This window comes from Genypterus blacodes, unplaced genomic scaffold, assembly GCF_046128005.1.
Source record: "Genypterus blacodes isolate CSIRO-AG114 ecotype Tasmania unplaced genomic scaffold, CSIRO-AGI_Gbla_v1 ptg000017l_1, whole genome shotgun sequence".
NCBI lineage: Eukaryota > Metazoa > Chordata > Actinopteri > Ophidiiformes > Ophidiidae > Genypterus > Genypterus blacodes.
This window is the reverse complement of record NW_027466831.1, coordinates 440,434-459,320: the sequence shown is the minus strand read 5'-3', so window position 1 is coordinate 459,320 and position 18,887 is coordinate 440,434. Positions and strand designations below refer to the sequence as shown.

The window sequence follows — 18,887 nt, the reverse complement described above, 5'->3', positions numbered from 1 at the left end:
TTGCACGTTCATTTATCCCTATTTCAGCTGCTATCATTAGTCATTTACAGTGTGTACTGTCTATATGTAGAGCCAGTGTCAACATAAGGACAGGACAATCTCATGAATAGTTAATTCTGGATACACTTAAATCTCCTTAAGATTCTGTTTAAAGACAGAGTATGATGCTGCGATTAACTGACTCTAATGAGCTTACGCTATGATAAGTCAAATAGATAATAAAATGAAACGTCATGTCATCTCAAAAGAAAGTATTTGCATTTCAAAAACATAACTTTGAATTAGTGAGCCTTTTCATTCCCATCTTTACATTTGAAGAACCAAAGCAGTGTGACTCCCACTGTAGAAATGTATTGTAATATAATGTATTGGTTTTTAGAAGATGTACTGGTTGTTACCCAGCATGTCTCTGAATTGGAAACTCCTTGCAATAAACAATCACATTTATTATTCATATCCCCGAATTTTCACATTTCTTCAATCTAATCAGCCTTATGTTTTGGCTGCCGTTGTAAAAATTCTACCTGCTCAGACTCATATGGTCTCAAGAACATTAAACATTTGTGTTCTTCTCTCAATTCTTGCAGTTTTCATTTGTAATTGAACTCCCTTATGCGTCCAAACTCAACAGGTTCAAGTATCTGTGTGATTGTATTTCCACACAACAGCATTTCAAACACTGTTGAATGGGGATACAATGCTAAGAGTGAGTATTATCATACAGACATATCCTCATTACAAAGGGCTGACACGGACAAAGGCTTTGGATGTGTGACAGATTTTAGGAGCAGTGATTCAGGCTGCTGGGCGGTTATCGGGGAAAGCCTGTGCAGTCTGAATTGGATATTGATCCAGCGAGTAGCTGCTGAACTATGGCTCATTTTAGATCAAGCATGAGTGCAGCCTGGGCTCAATTTACACAGACATACAAGTACTTTAAATCTGCACAGAATTCTGGCAGATGACAGCACGATCATACTGATTGTGAATGAGTGAAGATTGAAAAAACACCAAAATTGTTTAGTTTTTTTGTTTTCTGATAAATTGTCAATTGTTTTTAAAGTAACAATGCTTAATGGTTTTGGGTAGAGAGAATAGTTGGTTTCAGAAGTTTGAGTTTTAAGGCTGCAATTTACAAGGAAGGGAATGCTAGCTATATAACTCACAAGGGACAAAGAAAAATATTGAAATTGTTCAAATCAAAAAAGGCTCAATGGTTAAAAAAATTCAATAAAATAGGTCAACGGTTAATATAAAACTGTTAGCAGTGACTATCTATTAACAAGCTCCACAACATGAAATAGAAGAGAGCACAAGTAAAAGGGCAGCTGGCAAAGCATACAGAAAGCCAAGACCCTGATGTTTCTTTAAAGGACTTGGTAGAACAAACTAGGGCTGAAAGACACAGTGAATAGTGAACCACGTGCTTCTGGCCACATTCTACAAGTGGGTTGAGAGAAATTACGTTGTTGGTTGTACAGCAAAAGATTATTTCTTTTTTTTAGCCATAGCCTGCTAGATAAATATGTGATCTTGACACTACAATCTTAAAGCCTGATTGGAAAGTCTTTCTACTGTTATCAGTGCTGATTTAAGCTTCTAACCAGCAACTGTTGTATTTATTTGATTGTACTTAATTCATGTTGTTTTGTCTCCATCAAACTGCAGCATCATTGCACTCTGTGAACTTGGAAAATGTTCTTTATGAAACATCCCAGTCGACACAGAGCCACAGCTGAAATCTGCTTTTTCATTTTATTGTAAATACAGGCCCAGTTCCACAGGGGCACTAGAGAGATATAAGTACCCTCAAGCGCACTCAGGTGAAATTGTAGTAAAACATATAAAAGTATTCAGCAGATCTCTGTGAACTGGCCCATGCATTAACCCAGTCCCCTCTGTATAGCACCTTTATGTGCACATGTAATCTGTGTGTCTGTATGAAGACTGAAATCAATGCTGGAGGTCAGCTGTGCTTAGAAGGTGGAGGGCAAGGCCAAACAATATAAGAGGCCTCTCTCATCCTGGGTAATTTTTGAAAATTATGATGATTACGTGCAAAGGCAAAATCGCCGCTTTACCCCTGGAACACAAGAAATGATTGGCACCTGATGACCTGAGTGAATAGAGTCCATGCAGGGATGAGCCTTACTGCCAGAATTGAATGACTTTTGTAGCTTTTTGTTCACAAATAGAGAGCAATTTTACATTTACAACATTCACAGGTTAACTTCTAATAACTGAAAAAAGTGGTCCCAATTTTAAAGCTGTTGAATTGATTAATATTGTTTGTTTAAGCGCTGACCTTGCCGTCACCAGCGGTGTTATTATTGCCAGTGTTGTGCAGAACATATGCAGATTTTTGAAGAGCCAACAGTGTTGACTGTGTTTATATTAAATTATTTTATGAGATTATGTTATGTTGTTCTCATCCCACATTATAAGATTAGAAGTAAAGATGATAAGAAACAGTGGGAGACACGAACTTGAGCCAAGGTTTGGTGGAGAAAAAGCTGGACAAAATGGGCGATTGTGGGATGGCAGAATTCACTGTTGAGCACCCTGAAGACATCACAGGCTCATCAACAAAGCACTTGATAACCCCAATCTGCCCACCATACTACTAACATCAAGGCAATCTTCAAGGATGTGCTCGCACAGAGGATAATAACATCTCATCAAGTGTTTATTGAATCAGAGAAATGGGCATTGGTTGTGATTATGGTGACGTCATGTTGTAGGTCAATTTAACTGTTGATTACAGAGCTGAGTGACCTAACTATACAGGACCAAAATGGTGCGTTCGATTTCTGCACATCTTCTCCAATGGGTGCTACTGCAGCTCCCTTTGCTTTCCATTAAGATCGTAAAATCTGCTGATCCTCTCGCACTTTGTGATATAGTCTTGCATTTGCGCTGCTGCTTTCTGTCTAGTTGAAAATGTCTCTGATTGAATTAAGCAAGATCCCATTGTACTCTCCAGTACACACCAAACGCAACATGGCTCTGTGAATGTTCATCACGCTCTACTAGGAAGTTAAACACTAGATGTCATGTTCCTTGTAACCACTTTATTCGCAGAAGTCCTCTATAAAAACTTTAAAAAATGATTGGTTATTGTTTCCTCCTGGGGCTATACTTTTGATATGCAATGTGAAAATGTCTCCAATGAGTATCGCATTTATCGATAAGTGGAAGCTGATTTATTACCAATTTAAAAGACTGACATATAGTTCCTTGACTAGAACAGAATTTGATCAGTACAACTTGCCTGAAATAAATGTTTTCTTCAGGATAGAGTTGAGATTACGGCTCTTGCGTTCTTTCATGGACTGACACAACCGACCTGCGTGTGTGTAAGATACAGCACAATCCTCTCAAGCACGGCTCCTTGGCTCACCTCAGTTTGTAAGACATTGCCAACAGCTTGAGATTGATGATCGCATCTGATGCAATTTACTCCAAGTCCAGGGTTACTGGATCACATTTGGTAAAAGTACAGGTTGCAAATGAAAATCCTCTCTGAATCTGTCACCTGGATTTGAACTTCAGGCTTAGAAAGCGAAGTGTGTGAAGTGAATTTCTTTTTAAAGCAAATGCAGATCAGGAAATTCATTCCCCAGGTTTTTGTGTTGTGTCAAGGCTTTACAACTTCACAAGGCTACTTTTAATACTTAATAAGAAAAGATGGAAGTATTTATATTCACATACATATGATTCCATTTGTATGGAGGAGCGTCCATGGACAGGCCTTTGTCCAGGAAATGAGTCATTAAAATCTGAAAAATTACCATGTTAACTCGATTATGCAGGGCAACTTATCAAGTAATCTCCTGATAGAGCATTGCAACAGTGTGATGGATTGTGTGCTGTCTTTTGGTCGTGAAATGCATTCTTAATTGTAATTACATATTGCCCTAAAAAGACGTATTACGGTTGTTCTGTCTCCCTAAAGATATTTTTACTGGAGCTTCCTACTCTTCATGGATATCACATGTAGCAGTATTATGTACTGTGTTCTTACTCTAATAAAGGCCTTGCCCTCTTTTTTGGCAAAGCTTCATTGTAAATATAGTTTATATCATGTAAACCAAATTCAATGAACCATTTTCAAATGGTTCATTGAATTTGTGTTTTGTTAGAGATTAAATTTGCTGGAAATGTCAGATTTCGTAACTGAATGGTCGTTATTGCTGTTATGGGGAAATATGATTTTAGTGACCTTAAAGTATGTGGTGAGGGTTGTAACTGTTTACGAGGAGAAAAGCACAATGATCCAGTGAACCTTTTTACATACGTACCTGCACACGGACATGCTCGCAGCACATCCAGAGGTCTCCTGGCCTGCATATCTGCTCAGCTGCCTTATTCTCTGGAGGCCTCACTGGCATTATGAGGCATGAGAGCAGCTCTTCTCCAGCCTTTTGGCCTCTTCGAAAAAGGTTGCCACAAATCTGCTACGCACAGGCAGGAAACGCTGTGAAGCTTCCCAGACTTTTACAATATGGTGGGCTTTATTGATGTCATTGTTGTTTTCCATATAAATCCTAAGGCTATGAGCTGTTGCCCCGTGCACCTTCATCTGATGAATATTAAATAGATTCCAACTTGACTGACCAGCCAGCCCGAGCTCTTAATCAAATCAGTGTGAAATTATGAGGTAAATTATGCCTTAACAGTGGTGCCACCAATTAATTATTCATCCGGAGCTTTTCAGACACTCTCGGCCTACATAGCTTTTGTGACAAAGCCTCTGAAGGCAAGGCAGGAATTTGCATTCAGGGAACATTTTTCAGACAGAAATAAATGATTATGTGTACCTGTCATACAAATAGAGGTAAGAAATGCAAATTAAATTGTATTGCAGGCTTCGTTCTTCCCCAGAACTTTCTTTACTGACGGTGGTTGTGTGAACATTGACATTTTATCACTAAAGAACAGTGACATTTTGGGTCAATGGACATGGGGGTTTGTTGTATTTATCTACAGTCTGCAAAGTTTTATATCCAAAGATGTGCACCTACCACCTTTATCTTACACTGTACCAAATGAGAGTGTGTGTGCTCACAGCTTTTATTTGCTGCACAGGCGATAGGGTTCTCTTCTCTTCTCTCTCATACCGACTCCCCAGTTCGATGCCTTGTGCCTAACCATGTAAATGCAAAGCACAGCCAGTTTGCATGCAGCAATTCTGAGTCAATTTTCCCAACTTCCTCAAGCGGAAAATGGGCAGAGTGGAGATAAGATGCAAAACTGCATGGTAGACTGTGTAGTATATCGGCTTTATGATGGCATACAGTGAAAATCCTGTAGACTATCAACAGAGAACTGGCTGTAACTCGATTCACATTGCATAAATATTCTCTTATGATCTCCATGGTAATAAACTCAGCTCATCCAAGCAACTTCTGGCTTATATTCTGTTTTGTTTCACTTTCATTTGATACAAGTCCATAATGACAAGAGCTTAGTCCCCAGCTGACTAAGCAATATTGTTTTGAATTCATGGATAAATGCACTTAGTCCACCCGGGACACGTTCTTGAGACACAGCCGTGGCACTGCAACGACACTTATGATGCAGTCAAGAACACCCCTGAAGTCTAAAGTTAATGAGCCATTTTTCCAAACTGTCGTGAACACAGTGGTGAAATTTTAATTCTTTTGCTTTTGCTTGTTTACAGTTATTGGACAGAATACTTTACACAGTACAGTGCTCGAAATGGAAATCTTATACCGTAATCATATTATTATTATTATTATTATTATTATTATTATTATTATTATTATTATTATTATGATTATTATTATTATTGTTGTTGTTGTTTCGCTTATATTTCGCATTTAGAACGTCAATTTGCTGCAGTACATAATTTGTCCACAAGAGGCCCCCACTTAATAGTATGTTTTAAGTATGATTTCTTCTCCCATTATGCTTGACAATGACCAATGTATTTTGGAACCATCAATTCCTTTACAACAGTACATTCACAGAAGTAGTTTGTTCGCTGCTCTATATAACTCCATTATGTAGCTACAATCTCTACCTTAAACCTGGTGAGCATCCGAAGTCGGCTCAGTCCGTTGGCCACATAGTGGGAAATAATGAAGGGGAAATTCAAATGTTTCGGTGGCATTATGTGCTCATTTTAGCCTGACTGAAGCTTGGTGCTGAGCCAGAGTCGTGCGGCGTAACAGTTCTCTTGTCTCTCAAATTTTATCACTCAATAGACCTGCCATCTGGCCACTCTCAGAGGTGCACACAGGCACAGTCATCCAAAATAGAAGTAGTAATAGAAAAGGTCAGACACGGAGAACAGGCATCTGTAAAATTACTCTCTCCTGGCGCTGCACTGTCGCATAGTGACAGATTTAGAACAGATCTCTGATGTCTTTCTGATTCTAAGGAGTAGAATGATGCGGTCACAAGACATATTACCTCATTTCCCGCTCATCTTATCTCACAGGTAATAATAACATTAATGCCTGTATAAACTGGATGATAACCACTCTCATGTCTTGGATATGTAAAGTAATTGGATGGCGTATGGGTGGCATGCGGTTTAATGTCGACCAGCATGAGTGATACAGCAAAGCCACAAATTGCACAAAGATAAATCTGCTGATGCACACGTTCTTGCATCACAAATCCTCATGATTACCCCACGCTTCTGTGTTTGGTGTGAATGATTTGCCCAGGCAGGATCTCGGTTCAGTCATTCTAGAAATGGATCCTTCCCAACCTCATCGCTACAAACACGTGCTCAGGCTTGAAAACTCTGATCTATGGTACTGCAGTGGGAATTGACCCTCATCGGATAAACCGCTCCAAATTGCCTCCCTGATATATAGCGAACCCTTGTTACCGCGCTCCCCTCTGTCAATTCTCCCCCATTCCCCTCAAGGTCAGCTCCCCGTGCTGTTGGACAAAGTAGCAGAACAGCTCTGCCTGCCTCAGATCCGGCTCCCCGGTCCCCACGCCTCCACCCTTCTGCCCCCTCTGCTACAGTCACATTTCACACACATTAATGAACTTTCCGCAGCACCAGAGGGGTTAGAAGGAAAGAAGAATACAGGAAACGGAATATCCAAGAAGCAGCAGGGTTTATGGAAACGCAACACAACTATCAAGAATACAAAGAGAGTTTTGATTAAATTTGCCAAAAAATGCCTGCAAATGTTATTTTATCTACGACAAAAGCTTTCTTGTGGTTTATTGTTTGTTTAAATGCCAAAACAAAACAAAACTTTGAAGCGGTTTTATTGCCCACGTCTCAGTCTACATCACACACCATCAATCGCATCATTTCCTCAAATGTCTTGAACAATGGGACCCCTGTGTTGACGGAACACGGCCCCTCGTAGGTAATTCAACTGTATACATGCTGTTTTCACAGGCGCCGTCTGTCCACAACCACAGAAATGTCCTCTGCTTGGTGTTTGATGTGTCACAAATCTGTACGCACAGGCTGTACTTGACAATAGAAGGTCTGGGTTTTGCATCAGGTACTCACATTAGGTTGTGTGGTCATTATTATTTATTTGTTTTGGATTAGTTTAATCTGTAAAGATCTACACAGGAGTATTGGTTTGATAAGATAAGTAAGAATGGAGCAAGAACAGCGAATAAAGAAGATAACACAAGGAAAGAATATTACGATGATCAAACAGCAACTTTCTAAATAAATAGTTGCATGTAGGTTATCAGATGTGGAACTGAATTTATAATATATGCAGTTCTCATTCAGTCCTTCAATTTACACAAACACTACATCCTCTCTGCCTTTCCTCTGTACTTGACCCATTGAGAGTAATTGTGCGGTTGAAACCCTTGATATCTAACATTTTGTACATCTCTTTACAGACTCTCACATTTTTTAGATGAGCAAAGAAATACAATTAGAATATTCACAACAAAGAATGTATGAAGTTGTGTTTTAGCTGCTGGATTTTTTTTTCCCACTTCACACATCAGCTACTCAGCCGTGCAAATCAGTTCTACACATGTACAAATGAAACATACCAATGAGCAGCTAAAGAGCTTAATGGGCCCACGAGGATCTGCAGAGGAACATTCCTTCATTTACTAAAAAACAATTTTCAAAAAGGGAAATGTTATATTTCAGATGTAAAGTGTTCATCTTTGTCTATACCATGCAAATGTGCTTTCATAGCTGCTCTCAATGTCAGATTCTACAGTATGTGTCTAAATACAACAGAAATACAGCATAGGTGCTTGTCCAGTACATGTGAAGGTGAAGGTACATGTGAGTTCAGCAAACTTATTGAGGGCTGAGACTGAGGTTTATGGCAGGGAGCATTGTGCAGCCGGACATCCGTCAGCACAAAGGAGAGCTTAGAGAGGGAGTGGGAGAGAGAGAGAGAGAGAGAGAGAGAGAGAGAGGGGAGGGGGTGCTCGCTTGTAAACTAAACAAAAGATCAAACCAAATCTCATGTCACTGAGTTATTCCTCACAATCATTTCCTCCTTCTCTGGATACGTTGCGGTGCCCTGATGTTGCATCTACGTGATAACATTGAAATCTGCTTTGACGTATAACGGCACACTCAAGTATTTCGTGACTTTGTTATAACTTGTCTCAGTGCGTCACCATGAGACTCTTTGACAGAGTTTTTGTTGGGGTTTTTTTTCACAGAATTTACCCTTGTGTGTTTTTTGTTACGTAACATGTTAAAAAATGGAGAGATTAAGTTGTGTAATGGGATTATTAATCTCCACTCAGATGGATTTAGAAAACAACCCACTATTGTAAATATTGTATTTATTTTACAGGAGCTATATATCCAAACTACTGTTTATTCCTAAATTTGAAGCTTTATAAACTATCAAACCATTTTTTTTTTTTTTGTAATTGAATCAAAGTGAAGTTTGAAGATATAATAACATGTTAAATGCGGTTTATGACTCCCTTGAGAATCAAAGGGCCACAACTTCAAGAGCCCAAAACTTCATTGTATCTCAAAGTAATGAGCGTAATGTCCCAAACTTGGAGCATCTAATCAGAGCATTTAAATCCACATCAGCTCATTCAGAAGACTAATGTCCCTGCACAGCTTTACTGGGCACATGATGCATTGCTGTCTAAAGTCAGAGCTGGATGGACCTTCAGTCACTCTCAGCCTCTGTGTCTCAGTGGCTCTGATGTCTGGCTCCACACTGGAAAATGTCTGCCAGCAAATTCTTTTCTATTCTGGAAGGAAGAGAGGGAATGTGTGTGTCAGAGGGGTGGGGACTTGGACATTTTTCCAGGTGAAAGCTCTCCTGTCATTGCACCAATAAACCGGATAGATGTTTTCCTTCTTGGATATGTGAGTTAATTGGCTTTTGCAGTGTTCTGCCCTCGCCCTGACCCTTATGAAGCCCAACACATAACCCTGCTCTCTTCAGCGCCAGCAAACCGGGATTTACTCCTCTTCCACCTGTGTCACTCTGCATGAGCAAAATGTAATCGCCACTGACCTTTGACCTCTACGTGTCACCCCTTTGAGTAACAGTGGATTATATTCAAATCCAGTAAAAGCTGGATTGAGATGAAATATTCTTCACAGTATTGTACACAATGTTCACTTGATTTGTTGGTACACTAATGGCATTATCAATTCAAAAAGATAATTAGGACAATGAACACAGAAATGGACTTACAATAATGAAAAGCAACTTTTGCAAAACTTGAGGAAAATATTTCATATGCTTTTTTTTATGGCCCATACATTTTGCAGTGCTGAGTCAGGACAAGAGGACCCTGTTCATGATAAGACTGAATATGCAGAACAGCAAAGCAGTGGGTATGGAAATTAATGATTTCTTCAAACAAAGAACAAGAATAAAGTCTACCAGTAAGAGCCTTCTGCTCATACGCCAGTGTGAGATGATTAATATGACCTGGTTTGATTGAGAACACAGAGTCCTCATACTGCAGCTCATTATGTGTTTTACATAGCTGCGCTAATCAATGTAAATCCCTCTGAAAATGCCACAAGGTCTTTTACTGTATGAGGAAACAGATTTTTGAGAACGTGCAGCACAGTTGGAGCTGGGTTGGACTTTGGAGCTGGATTGGATGTGTTTCTATTTTGCAGAATCATGGAAAAACTGCAGCCTAATTATTGAACAAAAACCCCTAACTAAGCACGTCTCCCTGATAAGAAACGTCACTGGCTCTGGTCCTGACTGCTTGTGCAATGAGGTTAGAACAATTAACTCCCAGGAGGACAGGACCATCACGTAGGTCACAGACACCCAGACAGGGATGTGATGGGAGAGAAGATGACTTCACTGTCCCTGAGTCTTTGAGAAATGATGTACAGCTCAGGGAAACTGATACAGAACAAGGTTCTCCACTTCCAGTGCATGGCTACAAGTCTGGAAATGTTATTGTTTCTTCAGAGGGATAGAAAAGGAGATGAATAGCAACAGAAGGGCAGAGACGGGTGGTCAGCCTGAATGACCAAATCAGAGAAACAAGTAACAATCGTGTTGTTGTTGATAGTTTCATCTGAAAGCAGGTATGAAAGCAAACTATGACGTAACATATGAAGTGTACCATTTTTCAGAATTTACATGTAAGTTTGTGACATTTTGCAGACTGAATGCAGACATGTTTTGTGCATGTGTGGTTGGTGTATGAGAGAGAGAGAGGGGTTGTATGAGTGTGTTCTACATCTTATTGTGTTTTTGTCCCAAATCCATTCTCATTCTTTACAATTGTGAGTAAATGCAAGCCCAAGAGAAAACACTGAATTGTAGGCGGTGCTCTATTGCATCCTCTGTTTGAATAGCAATGAAAATCCTCATTGGGTTAAGTAAAAGGGGGACAACATAAAACAACCAAACAAAGAAAAATTATGTGTTAAAGGTGTCAAGAGTTTGACGGCACTTTGCTAGAACATGCTTTTGAATAACCTCTTGTGCTCGAGCCCCTTCCTTTCCCAAGCCTGGATTCAGAGCCTGTAATCACTCCATGGGGAGCTGGCAGAAAGGCTCAGCTTGACCTGACCTCTGGAGTGATCAAAAATCTTTCTTTCAGGTACCCAAAGTACACAATGTCTGTTGTTTGACTGAAACGTATTTCTTATAGCTGCAATTCCAAAATCCAATAGAATAGCACTGATAAATCAGCTAATGCAGGAAACCAGTGTCCCATAAAGCATCTTATCTCTTAGGGTGCAGACATTAGCTGGTATCCTTTTCACACATACTGTAGTGTCATGCTGTGTGAACCGCATCCAGCACGTGACAGAGGGGTGGAGAATTAATTCAAGGGGCCTGGCACAAAACCTCCCACAGCCAATAAGAACTTCAGTGATCTCAGCATTTTGCACCATAGTGCCTGGATCATCCAGCTGTTTGAACTCGGCCCTGAATAAATTCAACTTTCAACTTTTTACTCAGTTAAACTACATAAAGTTTGCGGCTGAGGTGAAGTTGGCAGTTTTTGGACCGTCCCAGTGGATACAGAGCCACAGTTCACTCCTGGAGTATCTGTGAAGAACATGCAGTGGTTTTTCCTTCATACATATTCAGAGATGCTACAGTGACGTCTGCCTCTGAGAACGCTGTCAATCTGCAGAGTTTGTCTGCTTCAGTCTGAGAGCTCCTGACACGGTAAGATGGGTTAGACTCTGTGCATATTTAACTACTCATAGACTTTCCATACTTGTCAGACATCAGTTTTAACATAATTACCTGCATACAAAAATATTAGCAGTGCGCTTTTCATAAATAATAAATTGCATTTCCAGTGAGTTGGAACAATATTTGCTTATGCAAATATTCAATTTTCCTAAATCAATATATAATACACTATTCACCTGTATTTTTCATTAGACAGAAATAATTAAATATATAAATAAAGTAATAATTACATGGGATTGAAAGCTGCAATGCATAGTTGCATGGTGAATGAATGAAAACTCTAAAGCTGGGGGCAAAAAAAATATTATAAGGATTATTCCAGCCTCTAGTGTTGAAAAGCTTATAAAATAAAGCTCAGAGCTCAAATACATTTTGTACATTTGTATTTCAGTGTAGCTCCGAGGTAAAATAAGCACAACAAATCCAAATTATGGATACTATAGAATTCCTGCCTCTATAGAGAGGTGTGGGTTTTCTACAGTTGCCTCTCTCCTAATGTTCACCACCAATACTGCTCTTTTTCTGCCACATACACCAGGCCCAGTGTCCTGCTGGAGTTAAGGCACCAACGTCAGGCAGATTAGTTTCATTGAGGTTTTAACCAGCAGTGACACCGAGATCCTGAGAGAAGCATTGTCACTCACATATTAGATGCTTTTCTCCCTATTTTCCAGCCAGGTGATCAATTCGCAGTATGAAATTCAGATCCTTTTGTTAAGTCACATCTGTATTTTGACCATTCTACCTGGAGTATTATCTCTCTTTATTCAGTCCTCCATATCACTGTAACTGATTATGATTACTTTTGGTCTTTAAAGGACAGTGTCTGTTGCCAGCCCATCACCAATAAGGATCAGCTGTTGAATTTGTAGAGACTATCTCTCAGTTGACCAGTCTTTTAATTATGCAGACCTCCAACTTCAATATGTGACAGCTGTAAAGGGACACAGCCAACATTCACTTCAAGGTGGCTATAATTCTACACCTCTTTTCCTAAACTAAAAAATATTTAGTGAGTCAAGTAAAAAGCCCTTCATCACTAACTCTCAAATATGCATTATGTGCAATACAATATAGTGTAATTATCTACAGTATATGCTGTCTGCGAAGTATAACCTCTTAAAGCCATTAATAAATAAAAACACAAGTTCATTACCTGTTTCATCTGTAGAATAAAGCAGAAGGAACTTTTACAGCTGCATGGCAGCGACTAAAATCCCAGCTCAATAACAACAGTTCTTTAGAACATTAAATATTCACAACTCACTGCACACAAACTGGCTTATCTCATATATTTCCAGAGCACCAAACCAATTCACCAAATAAATCAAGACATCCAATGCTGAAAAACATCATCGCACACTGCAGTGTGCTATTGAGCAGTGGGAATTTAACCTGTGTTCATGGTCTGATCGATGTTCACTGTGGACAGTCTCCTCTGCGTAAACAGTACAGTAAGTTGTTTGCCTGTCTAGATAGACCCTAATTCATCATATATTAAAGTGAAACTGTGGGAAGGTCAACAGGGGGCGCATGGGAGAGCTATAACCAGGGGCTGCAGCATACACATGAACGTCCAAAAATCACATTTATTAGTCATAGGACAACTGGAAAGATGGTGCGTATCAGACAGCTACACATCTTTCTATCTACATTTTGTATTAACATACATGGTTGACAAAATATAAATGATCATATGGTCTATACCTCTGTGATTGGTTATACAAGTAATAGAGTCACAAACAGAAAGCTTTATATATCTGTCACAGGAACATTTTTAGAAAGACATATGTATCCCATTTCTTGCATCAGTCATTTGCCATATTGTAATTTGTTTTCATTTCAATTGTTAAACTGATATAAAATCATGCGAAAATCTTTTGTAGAGTAATGAAATGTCAAAATGTCAAATTTAGTGTGAGTTGCATTGTATATATTCCAATATTTGACCTTTCTAAGTTGAATTTGTAGATATTTCCTCAAGGTGTTTTGGTTTCCTTCCACAGTTCAAAGACATGCAGGTTGTGTGAGCTGCCTGTGTTAATGTGTGTGTGAAGGAGTTTGATTGTGTCTATGTGTAAGTCTTGTGATAGACCTGTCAGGGATATACAGAGCAGTCCTTTTTCTACTGCATTTGTACTTTTATTTTATCACATTTGTTTGTGGTTTGGGTTATTCATTTAAAGAGTCTTTAATCAATCTTACTGATGTTACTGACCAATGAAGTTGTGTTGCAGTGTTTCTTATATTTCTCAGGGACAGAGATGATACAAAAGTGTTCAAAGACGTTCATGCAAAATGTTTCATGCTGAGAACAAAGATTTCAATTCACCTCAGAGTGGCAACGCAATTATGCCAACAATTAAAGATAGCAAAAGCACAACAACACAAACAAACTTTTACTGTTTGATATATTTATTTATGTATTAATTCATTTAACAAAGCCAGATCATTGTATTTATTGACTCTTATTTTTTATTGACTGAATTGCTTATAACAATAACAATAATCTGTTCCGACTTGTGAATAGGAAACAGGAAGTGAAACTGAAATCTTGCTTAATGCCGAAATTAATGTTCACTGTTTGCTCTGTTCTCTCCTAACAGGTCTTCATATCTGTACAGAGCTGTTAAAATCAAAGATTTTTGTGAGCAAATATGCCAGTTGCTCCTGATGGCCCACTTGGCTACACACCACCTGAGGGTGGCTGGGGATGGATGGTGGTTCTTGGAGCCTTCATCTCCATTGGGTTCTCCTATGCTTTTCCCAAGTCAATCACTGTCTTCTTTAAAGAAATTGAGGGAATCTTCAATGTGACCAGCAGCCAAGTGTCCTGGATCTCCTCTATCATGTTAGCGGTCATGTACGGTGGAGGTGAGCTACCAACCCAAAATACAATTACACCGAGTAGATTTAAAGGCTTGTCAATCCCTGTTCCTTGGTTCAATTGTAAAATATTATTCCTAATCACGATGAATTATTTCTAAAGCTGTACCATTATTTTTCTCTAGAGTACATGGGTTGAATGGGTTCTAGCCCCGTGTACCTGATGAATGTTTCCCCTCATGCTTTGAGAGAGTATAAGACCGCTAGGGGGTTGGTGCTGGGCGATGTCACAGATCTGTTCAATCGGGTGATGATAAAGCTCTTTTCATGTGCATGACATTCAGCACAGAAGGAACATTTTTCAAAAGGGTTCTCCTTTTCCCTCAAGACAGTCTTTGTTTTGAAATCTAAACACTGCAGCACAGTGTACAGTGCAGCCACAGTAATGTGGGATAAACTGGTAAAATGATGATTTGGCCATATTTTTCAGGCAAGAATAAGAAAAGTTACTTTGATGGATCAACACATAAATGGTGGAATTTGTTTTCGACATCTGAAAGCTCCAGATAGTTTTATGACAGTGGGAATGTATGTACAATTTTAGCTTACTTTATAGAAATATGGTAATATTTCATGTTTAAGTCAAGCAAAGCTTCACTTCCAGTAAACATCTTTAGTCTTTATCCTTCAGTTAAAGCACTTTGTTCACATCAAGGAACTGATGCTTCTTATTTACCAACATATTCCTAAAAAGCAGCCAGTAGAGGATTACACTGTAGTGATCTCTGATTTGAAATTGTTTTTGGTTTTATAGTGTAATATGTGATAATTTACTTTTGGACAAAGTGATACGTGCATGTAGCCCTAAATTTGCATATGTTTACCTTTGAGCTTTTTCAAGACTGTCACATGCCAAGACACATCTGGCATATATGACAATTTGAAGAAAAAGCTGAGGGAATGTTTGTCTGATGTGAGTAAATAACAACAGATTCAAATATTGAATCTGTACAACAAAGATTCTAAGCACACCAACAAGAAAAGTTAATTAACCACCCACCCACACGTCTGTACTCCTGCAATTTTCAATTCATTACATTCATAATATTCTACATTGGTTTGTCTCCAACCTTTTATCCTAAGCAACTGTCTGTGCGTGGCAGGAGGAAACAACTCATTGTTAGTGTTGAGACTGCCTGCATTACAATTTAAAAATCCTTTGTCTTATTCTGTGCTGGCAAATGAGTCTGGACAACCTCTAAACAAAAACTGTCAGTTTCCATTTAGGTTCATTGGGTAGTGCTGGGATTTGGCAGGGAGGCAGAAGTGTCTTCCATGTGGACCCTCATACTCATTTGGCTTGTTGTTATAAGCCGTAGATGGTGCCAAGATGCTGTTTTGTGATGCAAAGCCTCCGTGTGTTTTAGTCATTTGTTTACAAATCATAGAGGTTTTGTTGAATTGATGTTGAATCCAGGTTACATGCATATTAAAAACTGATTTACTGTTGGTACATTTGTATATTCTCACTGTAGGGGCAGAAACACTGACATACTAGAAGGGAAAAATCATATGTTGCTATTCTGACTCCATACACACACTTGAACCCACAACCTTTAAAGAAATACACACATCCCAACTTATCTGAACTGAGGTACGACCAATAATCTTTTCAAATGACCTTAGAGTCCATTTAATTTTCATGCTTTTTACGACTAATCCCATTATTAATGCCACGGGAATACATCTACTGCAGTGCAGCACAAAAATGATTGGAGAAGTTGTGTGTAGTCACTGTACCACAGCTGTGATGTTGGGGCTCTCTGGTGGTCAAACGTAGAACTGAGCACTAGTAATTGGATGTACTGTACAACTCTCTCATGCTCTCTCTTCCATTCTCGTGTATGTACATGTGTGTGAACATACATGTGTGTGTGTGTGTGTATGTGATTAATTCTCTAGGTCCTATCAGCAGCATCCTGGTTAATAAATATGGGAGTCGTCCTGTTATGATGGCGGGAGGATGCTTATCTGGATTAGGCCTCATTGCTGCCTCCTTCTGCAATTCTGTTCAAGCACTGTACTTTTGTATTGGTGTGGTGGGAGGTAACACTTTTTTAAATTTCTTTTATTATTTGTTTATTTAATTTCCATAATTTTGTTTGTTGACATGAATCATCATTTAAGTACTGTTGCCATCTAGTGTAAAACCTCCAAACTGCATGTCATGTCACAATGTCAAACCCATCATTTACAACTACTAATGCTATATTTATGGATTATTTTCCTAGGTTTGGGATTGGCCTTTAATCTCAACCCAGCCCTCACCATGATTGGTAAATACTTCTTCAAGAAGAGGCCTATTGCCAATGGAGTTGCCATGGCTGGTAGCCCAGTCTTTCTTTCTACCATGGCTCCTATAAACACCTGGCTTTTTGAGAAGTTTGGCTGGAGAGGCAGTTTCCTGATCCTGGGGGGGCTGCTGTTTAACTGTTGCGTTGCTGGATCTCTCATGCGGCCTATAGGACCAAAACCAAAACCTGTGGAGAAAACGACAGAGCGAAGGACTTGCATGCAGGTCGTGAACAGCTTCCTTGACCTCTCTTTGTTCAAGCACCGTGGCTTTGCGCTCTACATTATGGGCAATATTATCATGTTTTTTGGCCTCTTTGCACCACTGGTGTTCCTCAGTAACTTTGCAAAGAGTAAAGACATTCCTAAAGAGAAGGCAGCTTTCTTGCTCTCCGTGCTGGCTTTTGTTGACATGGTTGCCCGGCCCTCTATGGGCATTGTGGCCAACACCAAGTGGGTCCGACCCAGAATTCAATACTTCTTTGCTGCCTCTGTGTTATACAATGGCGTGTGCCACGTTTTCGCCCCGATGTCAGTAACCTATACTGGTTTTGTGATTTATGCCATGTTCTTCGGCTTTGCTTTTGGTTGGCTGAGCTCAGTGCTGTTTGAGACCTTGATGGACCTGGTGGGAGCCCAGCGCTTCTCCAGTGCTGTTGGACTGGTCACCATTGTGGAGTGTGGTCCTGTGTTATTAGGACCCCCTTTGCTTGGTGAGTATATTGCCAACAATTACTTTTGTAATGTAACTGCATGGTTATATGTTTGAGTAATACCAGTCATTAAAGTTGAAGGTGATGGTAATGACTAAATGCAACTCTATTGATCTTCACAGGCAGGTTCAAAGACATCTACCATGATTATAAGTACACATATCAGGGCTGTGGAATCCTCCTCATCGTTTCCAGCGTGTTCCTATTTTTCGGAATGGGACTCAATTACCGCCTACTGGACAAAGAGAGAAAAGAGGAGGAGAGGATGGCCAGGGTGGGAGGAAGAGAACAGAAACCCAAGCACAAGGTTGAGGCCAAGAACACAGAAGACACTGTTTAACTGTCTTCATACCTGATAAGATACATTTTGGTTTTAAATGTAATTCTGTTGTAATTCTGAGATGAATATTGATGACCAACAGAGGCGCTTGTCTCAAACACTGAAGAAGAAAGACATTCAACTGTCACATTTACACGCTCTGTTGTTTCATGATGTATTGTTTCTTTAACACTACAACAAAATGCACTTATAGGCTCATTATATACATATCCTTGCATTGTATTATTAGAACTTTGCTACAGCACATGAGGTATAGGTTTTTTGACAACCTTGTAAAATGTACTATCAGATAGTAGTTATGTTGTAATGTAAAGGAATGTGGCAGGCTTTATTTTTGAGAGGGACTACAATCATTTTCATACTTAGTAACAACAAAGTACTACACACAGCATAACCTCGCTTTGTTTGCGACACTATCTTTCAATCACATTTGTGAAAAAACTCCTCCGTGCCTCTTTCACTTTTTATATCCCATAAATATATCACTAAATATAAACTTATTTTTGATTCCTCCAAGTTCAGAACATATTATTTTGCTGGTCTATTTTTGATGCTAGAGAAGGCTCATAATCAATGATTGTGAAGATGTCAAAGCTTATTTATGGCTTTTTGCATTCACATGATAGAACAATACGCCGCTGACTGCACGTTATACGGAACACACACCTGTATTTCAAATAAACTGCCATTTGACAAATACATGGCTATACTATGTTTTTTCATTCAAATCAAAATTACTATTTTAATACTATTTTCTATGATATGGTCTATATATGCACTTGTATCAGCCATTTTTTTTTACTTATACATTTGGACAAGAAGTGCCTTCTACATCGTGTGTTAATCAGCATTTTAAGCCAGCAATCAAAGGGGTCATTTAAAAAGTTTAGCTAAATACTCTGAACGATCTGATTCAGTTATACTTACCAATGCATGGCATTGGTAAGTATATGTTGTTTCCATCATGATTTTCCCCGTTCATACAGGTAAATGTAATTTTAT

At 39.1% G+C, this 18,887-nt stretch overlaps 1 protein-coding gene across 1 annotated transcript; it reads left to right on the top strand.

Moving 5' to 3' along the window:
• The first annotated feature begins 14,311 nt into the window (after positions 1-14,311).
• Positions 14,312-17,885, top strand: LOC142991281 (monocarboxylate transporter 1-like). The gene is made up of 4 exons (XM_076141348.1): positions 14,312-14,528; positions 16,443-16,586; positions 16,772-17,545; positions 17,668-17,885. Exons 1-4 carry the CDS (start codon positions 14,312-14,314, stop codon positions 17,883-17,885), a joined length of 1,353 nt encoding a protein of 450 aa, XP_075997463.1.
• The last annotated feature ends 1,002 nt before the right edge of the window (positions 17,886-18,887 follow it).

Bases quoted from the DNA above. Each gene is read 5' to 3' on its own strand.
- LOC142991281 (XM_076141348.1), top strand. From the start codon at position 14,312: ATGCCAGTTGCTCCTGATGGCCCACTTGGCTACACACCACCTGAGGGT. The intron at 16,587-16,771 runs GTAACACTTTTT...TTATTTTCCTAG, and splicing joins TTGTATTGGTGTGGTGGGAG to GTTTGGGATTGGCCTTTAAT. The intron at 17,546-17,667 runs GTGAGTATATTG...TGATCTTCACAG, and splicing joins ATTAGGACCCCCTTTGCTTG to GCAGGTTCAAAGACATCTAC.